The sequence below is a fragment of the Nestor notabilis genome, unplaced genomic scaffold (genome assembly GCF_000696875.1).
Source record: "Nestor notabilis isolate BGI_N333 unplaced genomic scaffold, ASM69687v1 scaffold13064, whole genome shotgun sequence".
NCBI classification, from domain to species: domain Eukaryota; kingdom Metazoa; phylum Chordata; class Aves; order Psittaciformes; family Psittacidae; genus Nestor; species Nestor notabilis.
The window spans coordinates 1-12,282 of NW_009926110.1; the positions used below are offsets into that span (position 1 = coordinate 1).

Here is a 12,282-nt window from a genome sequence, read left to right on the forward strand (position 1 = left end):
GATATATATATACACAATTATATATATAAAAATATATAATTGCTTGTCAAGCTGGAAGAAGCTACTAATACTACAAAGTAGAAATTTAATTGAGGGGAAAAACAAAACAAAAACAAACAAACAAACAAAAAAACAGAAACCAAAACCCCAAAAAAACATAACCAAAAAACAACACCCAAAAAACTCCAAAGAATAACCAACAAAACACCAAAAATGCAAAACATTCAAAATTACCTTGCAAGGACTAAACTAGGGCCAAGGCAGAATCAATTCCACTGTCTTTGGTCCAAATAAAAATCCAATGCCTTTGGGCCAAAAATCATCATCATTTTGGCCCCATTAAAAAAAAAAAAAACCAAAAAAAAAAACCAAAACAAATAGATAGAAGCACATAGAGGTTGTTCAAGAAGCACCTTAATGTTGGCTTTATGCCAAACTCAACAATACCAGAAGGAGATGCAAAACTTCCCAGCAAGAAGAGCACTAACTAACTTGAAGCAACTTCCTTTGTTCTGTTGCAGCTGAATTCCCTTTCTGCAGCACTCATGTATTTAACTCTCAGGTCCAGTGCTAAACAGACCTAGCCTCAGTTACACTGAGCCTAAAGACCCCAAATACTTCTGACTGGTGGAGTCTCTCAATAGCAAAAATGCTCTGCTCCGCTTTAACAGCTATGAATAGGCTCTGTGTCATGTAACTACTGCTTCAGCAGCAGACTGCAGGGTGCTGTGGTGTAAGCTGATAGGAGGAAAAGAAAAACACATGATATATCAGAGACATAAAAACACTCCACAAATTAGTAAGTGTAATCTGGATAGGTATGCTCCCAATATTCAACATAAACAGTTGTTACTAATGTGGTTCCTCCCTGCTTACATTTTGTGAGCGCTAATATGCATCAGCAGTCTCTATGGGGAATCCAATATCCCCTAATAAAAACTACAAGACTCTTGACTAGCAGATTTTTAAGACTCAGCAGAATCAAGGCCTCTGCAGTCACACTAGCAGTTTTCCCACAGCAACTGAATTGGATGACTGACATACAGGTAGCTGCAACAGACTTCATCAGCTTTCTACTGTGGTTTTTCTGTGTTGAGATTTTGGGGGATTTTTCATGCTGTGAGGAACAAGAAAAGGTGTGCAAATTTATAGACTAGTACCAATCACCCAAGAAAATTTGCTTTAAATTGCTTACACTGAAAACTGTCCTTGAAGGCTTTCATATGCCGGAGTATGAATACACTGAGAAATCCTATTCCCTTCCCCTCATCTTCCACCATGCCTCCCTCCTCCCCAAGCTAGCAATGCCTGCTACAGGCCTTGTTCCTAGATGTGAAAGCCTGAAGAGCAACGGGACTAACGTGTTTGTTGGAGAATGTTTGACATTTGCTGTAATGTAGGTACTCTGTTGGGAGACAGTAGCTGATTTCTGCAGGTACAAGGTTCAAGGTACTAACCTTCTGACAAGTGTTTTTTTAAGTGCTCATTACATAAGCACTGATAGAGAAAATCGAGTTACCTTGGAGCAACCGGCGGTACAGCAAAGGGTCACTGTTTGACCGTTTCACCGAAGGATTGAAGGCTCTTCCGCTGCTGGCTCTGTCTGCAGCCACCATGCTTGCGTTTGAAGGGGAACGGCTCACTCTGCTGGAAGACTCAGGAATTTCTTCACCTAAGTAACCGGGAACCATAAAGATGAAAGAAAATAATTTAGAATAAAGCAGATCTCTAAAAGCCATTATTAGAAATTATTACTGATTTTTTTTTTTGTATCTCCTCCATAAATCTGTAATGATTTGACACAAAAAGTTTAAAGGTGCATGTATGTGCACAGGTACCCACACTTGCCAGTAGCACTGGTCTAAAGCCTGCTTAAACCTTGCAGAACCCTGTCCAGCCTTATGCAGCTTCAATAGCAAAAAAATACAGCTTTGCCTAGTATCAACCTCATCTTAAACTATCTGATCAGAGAGAAAGGGAGCTATAGCTTGCTTGGAGAGAAAATCGAATCCCGAATCCTCCCGCAGATCAGCTGTCATACCAAGATGGCAGCATACAGTCAGAGATCAGTTACCGTAGCTCAGAGATCAGTCACCAATTCCTACAAGGGAATTAAAAATCCTATTTCATGAGACTCTTTATTAAAATATTTTCCTGAATTCTTGTGATTTGTTTCATCTTTCCAGTTAATCAACATTCCTCCTTTTCGTTAGGGTGTAGTTATGTGCTGCAATTTCTACAGCTGCCTTTTAGTGAAATAGGACAGGATGAAGATTCACATTTCTCACCAAGCCTGTTTCTGTACCTCCATGTGATAGCACCTGGCATATTACAGAAAACAATGTTCTTGCTCACACAAGACCAAAAAACAAAATTAATGTAAACAGTCTTCAGAACATGGCAAATGTTTGTGCTGCTACTGTAATGGAAATGTTACAGAGCATTTGAGAAAATTAAGGCTTGGATGACATGTATTTGTTAAGCATAGCACCTTATCTCCTACTCAAATGCAACCTAGAATCTTTAAAGAGAACAGTGACACAACCTATACAAAGCAGATACCAAGCTGGAAAGTCAGGAGGTAGGATGCAGCAACAAAGTATGGCAAATCAAGAATCAGTCAGGATTAAAGAATCCAGCATCAGTATAAAATTCTAACACCAGTGGAGCTGTGCCAGCAGTCAGTTTTGAGGTGCAGTGCTGCTGGTACTCTGAAGAAGTTGGAGTTTCATAACTACTAAACAGACGAATGAATCAATTTCATGATCTTCTGATAATTCTTCATTAATATTAATGTTTCAGACATCAGAGAGATAACTGGCTTAAGCTGATGTGTACTGGAAATGCACATACCTAGTACGTGGTGATACAGAGCAGCTGCCAATCATAACAAGCTATCAGTAGAACATTGCGTGTCTTCCTACTACAGTCAGCAGGGAAAGTCCCATTTTGCTTTACAGGAGTGCTTTTGAAGTCAGCAAAAGCATTTTAGCTGGCACAGAGAAGCTTACATCTCCTCCTGCAGCCGGCAGGCAGGACTCCCCGAGTTCTGCCGGCAGTCAGTAGTGCATAGTTTTAACTTCCGTTGGGAGCTACACTTAGTCAGTCCTGATGATGTCAAGGGGATCATGGCACCATACACAAATGCCCTGGCATGACAGACTAACAGCATAAACTGAAAGTTCAGCTTTTATTTATAGACTGTTACTCTACATCAGCTGAGGCAGCCCAGGGAGTTACTCTGACTCAACTCCAACACATCCCCTCATTTTGAATTTCCCTCCTGCTGTGGTTTAACCCCAGTAGGTGGCTCATCCTCACACAGCTGCTCACTCACTCCCCCTCCAGTGGGATGGGAGGAGAATTGGAAGAGCAAAAGTGGGAGAACTCGTGAGTAGAGATAAAGAGAGTCTGGGGGAGTCTAGAGGGCAGACACCAAACCAACAACAACAAAACAAACCAAAGAAAAAACAAGTGGTGCATAAGCAGTAGCAGGTCACCAGCTGACTGATGGCCAGTGAGTCCCTGAGCAATGGTAACCTGGAAAACTGCTAAGTGGCATGGGTCATCCTTTTGCTCAGTTCGGCTCTGCTGTCCCAGCTGTGTCCCCTCGCAGTGTCTTGTCCAGCGCCAGCCTGCACACTGCAGGGGTGAGGGGGCAGAGTAAGAGATGGAGCAAGCCTCGATGCTGCGCAAGTACTGCTTAGCAACAGCTAAAACACTGGTGTGTTATGAACGCCATTTTGGTCACAAATCCAAAATAGCACCATATGGGCTGCTATGAAGAAAATGCCTCCATCTCAGCAAGGCCCAGTACACCTCCCCAAATACAAATAAAGGACAAGATACTGCTCAGCATATTTCCTTTTCTTAAATTCATTGCTCATAGGAATCCTTGGCATCTAGAAGATGCAGTGTTAATATTCTTTATTCGAAGTACAGGCCTTTTAATTTGGAGGGGAAAAAAAAGATAGAGAAAGAAAGAGATGGAGAGGAGAGTATAACTTGTCACATGTGCTCAGATCTGCTCACTTGCAAAGGAAGTTTTTAAATACAAGAATACCTCAAACAATACCTCAGCAGAAGTTTGGTGGTGGTGTTTGTTTCGTGTTTTCATTTTTGTTTTGGGTTTGTTTTGGGTGTTTGAGGTTTTTTCCCCCCCGCCTTTCCTTCACTTCTTGCATTTTCAACAGTATTCTTTTCCTGTTTTCTACTCTCATAACTTTAAGCAGTCATCATGCAGCCTTCATATCCAATTTTAGTTTGTGCTCAAAGTACTCAGAGATAGCAACAGCAGTTTTGTCAATGATCCTTGAGAATTAAACTTTTTGCTACAACTCTTGTGAATTTCTTCCTGGTTATCACAACTGGTGAGATACCAGAAGCATTCAAGTGCTTGTTTTCAGAAGCCTCAGGTAGACCGACAGACTGTAATGGAACTTAGAAAGACTTGTTATTTGTTTAAAATACTATTTAGTAAATTTTTTTTCTGCCACCACTTGGCAGAGACAATTTCAACTGATGAACTTCAAACCAAGGTTTTCCTATAGCTTGAGAAGTAGGTTGGCAGAAGAGAAGCTACAGCCAAATAAAAGATTTGGGGAATTCCCTGCCCACCCCAACTGTGTTTACTCTCTATATTCTCTTGCTGTGAACACTGTGCAGACAGGCAGGCACACAGCCATCTGTTGCACAAAATGCATTCTGCCTCATAATGAACAGGTTTTCACTAGGGCTGTACTGAAAAAGCTGCCTGTGACTTACCTGGGAGCCAATAATGTTTAGCTGCAAACATACATCACAACAGAGATCAGGCTGACAACAACTTGGAACCATTTCCATCAATTTCTAAATCAATACTGAGCAAAGCTGGACATGGTATCTACACATAGTCTAGCTAATGTCCTGTATAAGTATGCATGAACTATTTACTAATTCTTCTGGTGCAAGCTGAATAGTAGAGTAATTCCCACATTTAGCTCAACACAGTCCAGCATTATTTTATCCTTTTCCTGTTTTCATCAGCAACAAAATGACAATAGACACAATCATGTACCCAAAAGAAACCGAAACACTGGAGCTGAACATAATTTCTTACAACATATGGACTTAATGAGTCAACAGCTATCTTGTAGATTATTAAGAAGGAAATATATCTTTCTTCTTGTATCTTAAAAACAAACAACTTTTTATGTATTTTAAACATTAATTGCTGCCCTGCTGCCCAAAACAATCATGATTCTGTATCTCTGGCTTGCAATATTGTAGCTGTCTTTCAAAGAAATAGTAATGCTGCTGCTAGGTTAAGTCACCTGGGTTGGGTAGAACTGTCCTAGAACAAATTCTAAAAGGCGGTTTTTACCTTGAGAGGCCTCCCTGTCACTCGCTTCCTCCAGATCAGCAATAACTTCCACGACATGTATTTGGAGTGCACTTTCCTGGAGTAAAATAGAAAAGTTCGAAAACCACAAGCCACCATCTTTTTTCTGGTACTTCCTAAGAACTGCAACATTTGCCTTAGACAGTGAAGGCTTCTGCTTAACTGCACAGTGACTATGTGATACATGTTTAATCCCACTCCAAAACCAAGAATAGTGAGTGTCTAAAATTAGTGTTCATCATCCATGTCAGCCAATTCTATCCTGCTATTTTCTGCGAAAAAGTGCCTGTCTTCTGAAAATACCAGTGAAAAGGGATCAGTGAGCATGGCAAAACCTTGACCTAGTCCCACATGGGAGGGGAAGTAAAGCAAGGAGGCAGCACAAGGGTCCTCTAGAATAACCAGCAATGGATGTGCTCAACAGCACATTCTGCTGTTTTTCCCATGCTTGGACAGAGTTTTCCAGCTGGGGAACTTCTGCACTCTAAAAGTGATTTACTAAAATCTTCAGTGAAATTTAAAAGCCACATTTGTAACCACACGTGTCCTCCTGCTATTCTGAAATGTAAAGATACCTGACTTACATTTACTATGCTTCAGTGCAACTTCACCTCTGTAGTGAGAACAGAAGCTACACTTCAAACCCCTGTGAGCCATACCTGCTCAGAGCTGTTCTCACTCCACACAGCTTCATAAGGAGGAGGTGGCTCCAGAGGACAGAACACTTCAATGCCCTTGATTCGTGCTCCATAAATATGGGGCAATGGAATCACATCAGAGCCAAGCATCCTGCAACAAACACCACGAAGAGACTCCATCAGTAGGGCCAAAAAAAGTCACCTGCTACCAAATTTCGCTGGCTTTCCTATGCCAGCTCAGATTTTGGGATCTTTCCAATGTGTTCATAAGAGCTTCAAACATCTTTGGGCAGTACTGCATCCAGGAACCCATTACAGTTTTACTTCACAGAGACTCAGTTTTGTTTCAAGAGATTCAAATACAGGTGGTTATTCAAAATGCAACAACCTGCTCTAATTTTCGTGAGCTACTGAATTCTTAATTATACCTGAAATTCAAGAGACTTCTAATCTCATGTTTTATGTTCAGATACAGCTGTGTAGAAAAAGGCAAACTCAAACTAAAGGCTCTTTTTGTGATGATGGTCAACTAAGAACATTATAGTTAATCAATTCACAAAGGCTTGTGTGAGCTAAATGTACCTCATGGTTAACTTTATTTCTTATTTTTCAAAGAGCTCTACAAAACCTTAAATGCAGCAGAAATCCTGAAGACCTTTTGCTTTAACATCTTGCTCTTAGGAGGTACCTCTGAGAATGAAGAAATCAGAACAGTGCCTGGAGAAACTCTTTGGCAAATGCCAATTTTGATAGCATGATTTTACCTTACACCATTAACACTGGAACAAAGTGTGGTGGTTGACAGCAGAGCTGCCAAGGGAACCTTCCTCACACAATCTTCAGAGAAGTCTGTGACCCAAAGCATCTCAATTCTTCTCTGCTTTTTATTCTTTTTTAAATTGGTGATTTGGTACTGAGAAGGAACCTCAAGCAAGACAGAGAAGTCCCCATTTTGCCCTCTGGACCTGTGTCAGACTTGCACCTATCACTAGTGGATGCAATCTCTCTACAAAGAAATGTTACACAAGAGCAAGTCCTTCCTCCCAGAGTTTAGGACTTCTCAGGACACTGGCTGGAGGTAAAAGAGATGACTATGAAAATGAGTTTCTTGTAAGCTGAGGGAAAAGGGCAAAGTGAACGGAAATGCCTATGTAAGGCTGCTTACAGAAAAAAATGGATAAAGCTTTCAAGAAAGAACTGGGAGCACTTTTGTAAAGAGTCCTGGCAAAATGATGAGAGTAATGCATGGAGAAATTTGAGGAAAAGAAAGAAAATATTTTCATAAGTAATGATTGCTTTTTTAATCTTAAAAATGGGTGGGGAATACAACACGCTACAATAGTTTTTAATTTCAGTCTATTTCATCTGTCCCTTAAAGCTTCAGAATAATTTTGGAGTACAATGGAGATTGATGCTCTGTTGGCACTACGTCTTCACATTTTTCTAATACATTCATGCTGAGCTTACATTCCATGTAGGCCACAAATATCATATACTTCTTAAAATCTAGTTTTGTTTTTAAACATGTCTGATCTGGCCTACCCGGCTCAGTCACACCTTGAAAATTAATCTTGCATCTAAGAATTATATCATCTTAAAACTTATTATAGAACATGCAACTAGAAAAGCATTCCCTTAAGTCTTGTAACATAAAAGTAATTTCCAGGATGCGCACATTTGTCAGTCTGTTCTTTAGTTCTTAATTTCCACTCTCCCTTTTTTTGCAAGAAAGTCAATTCTTGTGTAAAGCCTGCAGCTTTTTGAAGTGATGATACAGAAATGTAGGGAACAGTCTACTGCCCAGAGACTGCTCCAGACCACACGGAGGCTCTGTACCACTGCTGGTAAGCAAGACACTGGAGGGGGAAGGCACATCCTTGGTGACCTCTTGCACACCTTGTGCTCTCATGCCTCAGCTGAACAATAGCATCAGGGTTTTGTCCTCCCAAAGTCTTTAGTGTTGCAATAGCAGAAATATATTCAGTGGTTAAGAAACAACTGTCAGCAGCATATGGGTCCAATTTGAGACACATACTGAATTTGAGAATACACAACTTGGATAAACAGATTTGCATTTTAGCAAACACCTCTAGTCCCAAACAGGACTTCACTGTGGACTGGAGTAGATTTCTAGACCCCAGGTGATTGGTTTGCTCCCCAGCATGGATCACCTCTTCCCTTAAACTCACATGCCTTACAACATTTTGTATTTTATTCTTCACATGGGAAGTCAACAGTAACTCTTAATGTTGTGCCAGTCCTGATAAATAACTTCATTGCTACTTCCTTATTTACGAATTAACAAGATAGAGGCAGAAGCTGACCAGACATTTGTAAAGCTGGTTTGTTTTGCCTATCACTAAATAAAACAAATACAGAAGTTTTCCCACAAAAAAATGAACACACCAATTAATTTGCTTTGTTCACAGCACCTCTGGATCTCTGATTTAAAGGGTGGACAACTGCTACCTGTTCCAAATATGTCCTTGGCACATGTTTTGGTCACTGCAGTGTTCCCTTTCTCAAAGGGATGCATCTGGTTTGGAGTCACCCCTGGTGCAGCTTGCAGATGGTGGTTCACCACCCTGGATGCAGTTCCTTTCACCCTTCTTTCCCACAAAGGTTTTGGATGTGGGGTCCATGGGACCTCAGCACTAAAAGTGAGGTCATGAGCGAAGCACAGTGCTCAGGGTAGAGTCTGGGAGGGGAGGGGGAAGTGCAAGATGAGGAGGCTGACTGAGGGAAGGCCAGGTCCAATCCCATCCACGCTGCTGGATCCAGACTGGGGTGATTCATATTTCCTCATCTGCCGAGAGCAAGTCTTGTCTGTTGCTTTCACTTCTGCGCTGCTGCGTAACTACCCTGAGCACCTTGAAACAGGTAGCCTGACTTCAGAAAGAAGTCACCATCACTCACTCCTTATTACCAACTAGTTTTAGCGCAGTCACAAGCAAGGTAGCTATCCAATATTAGACCACAGAAGCCTTAAATACTGTTCAGCAGCCCTTACTGTGCTGAAAATAGACAAAGAGAAATGGTGCTGCTGGGAAGGAGATAACCATCTAGAATGACGTGCCAGACAAAGAATGACGGCCCCATTTTAGAGCAGGGGAACTGTGACAAACATATTTCAATAAATATCTAATCTTCCAAGGGATCATTACACACACACCATTCTGTTCTCATAACCAGCTTCAACCAAGACTCACATTGTAGGTTTTCAGTAATGCCTGGAAATCAACCCCAGTCTTTGGTGTTTTACATGATTTAGATGATTCCTGTGAAATGTTACATTTTCTAGGTAATTCCAGGATCCGCAATTACCTCTACAAGCGCCACAGACTCTTCAAAGTCATGCATACCACTCCTGATGAAACAGTGAAACAAACTAAACAGTCCTGCACACTGCAAAAAGCAGGATTTTTAAAGAAGAGTACAGCGATATAGTCTGCTTGAGTGTCATGACATTCTATGTATAAACACTGTGTGTTCACAACAGAATAATGCAACCTCACCTGAATCATAAACTAATAAACAAAGCTAACCTGTAAGTTACTGGGAAGAGTGTAAACCCACCTGTAGAATGAACAATAACAAAACCCAAAAGTCATCACCCCCACCAAATTTACATTTTAATTTTTGATCAGACTAACTATACTGAAGAAGGCATGCTTCTGCAACATAAAGATTTTCTGCATGTTTTCTTACAAGAAAATTCATACAGCTGTTATTTTAACCTCCTCCAAATACTTATTATCTTCAGTAATGAACTGAATTAAAAAAAGGGGAGGAGGGATGTAGCAGACAAGTAGAGATCACCATGATTTGTGACTAGCCTTTACAATATGTGAACTCATCCTCCTCATGCACTCTCACTCCTCCTCCATTCCACAGCTGCCACTGTGGAGGAGCCCTGCAATAACACCAGGTGCAAACCCTGCCTGACAGCTCAAAGCTGAGAACCGAGATAAGGGTAGTGATTACTCGCCCTGGCAGTACCATCAAAACATACCCTTCAGTCAGCCCTAATTGCAAAGAGTGAGAAGGAGAATCACTGTGGCAGGAAGATCTGTGGGGGTCAGGCTGCCATTCAGGGGTCTCTCACACGAGAGTTGCCAAAAGATTGCTCATGGCTTTCTATCTCTGCCCTGACAGCATCATGAAAGTTTTCAACCGTGTCAAATCATGGTATTTCTCTTACCCAGGAACAGTTCCTACAGAATCTAAAGTGAAAACCACAAAATTATGCCCTTCAACAACACTGTATTTATACTGCCTCTTAAAAGGTTTTTAATTCCCCCTGTCCACAAAGTCACCAACCTTTTCCAGTGAGTAACAGAGAAAATGGTCTTTAAAAAAATAAAGAAAAAGAAAAGAAATAAGATCATGCAATGTTTCCAAAGACACTAAAAGAAAGGAAGAGAGGTTTACCTGCAAGTCACTCGTGGAGTATAAGAATTAAAAGTTGAAAAATAGGAGGGAGGTGGCACAGGTGGGACAAAATCATCAGGATCCAAATCATGATCTTGGTCTTCAACCTGAGATTCATCCTAATCAAATGAAACTTCTGTTAAAAACCTTCCAAGACACAAAAAATTGCTGAACTGTGTAATTTAGTAATGCTGTTAGCACTGCTGTTTATAGCAGACAACACCTTGTCCATACTTACTGTGCAGGATCTTGCTGCAAAATTCTGTAAGTAACGCAGGGTAGCCACTACTAAGCAAACTGTAGTGGTGATAGCATTCAGGGCACAAAGAGCAAAGAGAAATTTCTGAAGAACATGAAGATTATGGATATTAAAAGATTAAATCAAGATATTTGTAAAAGTACTAATTATAATAAGCCAAAACAAAAACAAGCTGAGAAAACACAAAGGTAATTAATGACAATTACTTCTTAGGAACATCTGTGATGAAGTCTTCAGAACAGGTAATTTCCAAGACTGGAGTAATTTGCAAAAGCTTGTTTTGTCCTATTGTGTATCTCAACAGAGACATCCAGAAGGGTTTAATGTCACTCAGATGTGATTTATAGTCCATCTATTAATCCAAGAATGACAGCCTTCCTCTTAACCTTTCTGTGGGAAATTCAGTTGTGAGATAATCACCACTAACGAAACGTCAAAGCGCTTTTATTTTTAAGATGGTGTTGTTTGGAAGTTGTTTTTTAACAGTGTGTAAGCCAAGAAAGGCTGAGATGGTCAAAAGACCAGTGAAGGCATCAAATTTACACCATATTTACTCATGCAATCTTGTCTGAATTCAGCTGTAGTTTTGGTTGCATAAAACACAGAGAGGACAAGAATTGCTTATTGGATTAGCAATGCACTGGTCAAAACCCAGAGATGAGGAAAAGAACCTGTTGCAGGCTAAAGAGCTTCTGACCAGTGTGGAAGACCAGAAAAAAAAACAGAATTTTTCACAGTAAACACTGCAGTCACCTCAGCACTGCACTGTCACACAAGTGTAGATATTATCACAGCAGTCATGTTAAACAGTGTCTGTTGGGTACCTTGAGAAGAAGGTGAGAAGCACTGCATGACTTCAGGTAGTATAGCTTCAGCACAGCTTCTTCTTCTGTGCATTCAGTGAGATGAAATTCTTCACAGCAGAAACAAACCTTGTTTTCATCCATATCCACCTTCGAAAACACAAAACTCCACTTTTTAATTTATAATCTGATTTATACAACATTTTTACCTGTACGATATAGCACCCATGTGTTTAACTATACCTCTGACTGCAAAGCAGACTGGGAATACAAGCTTGTAAAACTTCCATATGTCATAATTCACACATAATAAAGCTATATTATGCACACTTCTTATTTGAAAAGAAGCATTACTGACAAGCTCAAGACATATAAATACAACTCAATCAAGCTGCACTGCTTACTAAGCAATTTTAGTATCCATGCTCCTTCAAACACATAGCAGTTTCAAAATTCTTTCTTTGACTGACATCTAAACCACTGTATAGGGAGTGATTCACAAGTGTATTTTGCATCTCCGCAGATGGAATGAAACCTACCACTATAATTTCAACCCAGGCAAATCATTAATAGTTCTATGCGTACATCACTATTATTCGTAACTTTCAAATTAATATTGTCATCTTAGTTTTCAAGCAGAAATTTAATGTTTCTGTATCTAGATATAACTAGGTCCACTGTCAAAACTGTCAAACTCTGGAGAATTATAGTGTCAGAGGTCTTACACCTGCATAAACCACTGTACAGAATAATTCATGATTTCAGGAATGC

The 12,282-nt window shown here is 40.3% G+C and overlaps 1 protein-coding gene across 1 annotated transcript in view; it reads right to left on the reverse strand.

Annotated features, from left to right (window-relative positions):
- Positions 1-1,519: 1,519 nt before the first annotated feature.
- LOC104404853 (protein FAM189A2-like) overlaps positions 1,520-12,282 on the reverse strand; it is a gene marked incomplete at both ends in the record, with an annotated part of 21,091 nt that continues 10,328 nt past the window's right edge. The window contains 6 exons of the mRNA XM_010013384.1: positions 1,520-1,672; positions 5,363-5,438; positions 6,040-6,169; positions 10,450-10,568; positions 10,688-10,792; positions 11,533-11,661. Of these exons, the coding sequence (XP_010011686.1) occupies positions 1,520-1,672; positions 5,363-5,438; positions 6,040-6,169; positions 10,450-10,568; positions 10,688-10,792; positions 11,533-11,661 (712 nt within the window). The remainder of the gene's footprint in view (positions 1,673-5,362; positions 5,439-6,039; positions 6,170-10,449; positions 10,569-10,687; positions 10,793-11,532; positions 11,662-12,282) is intronic.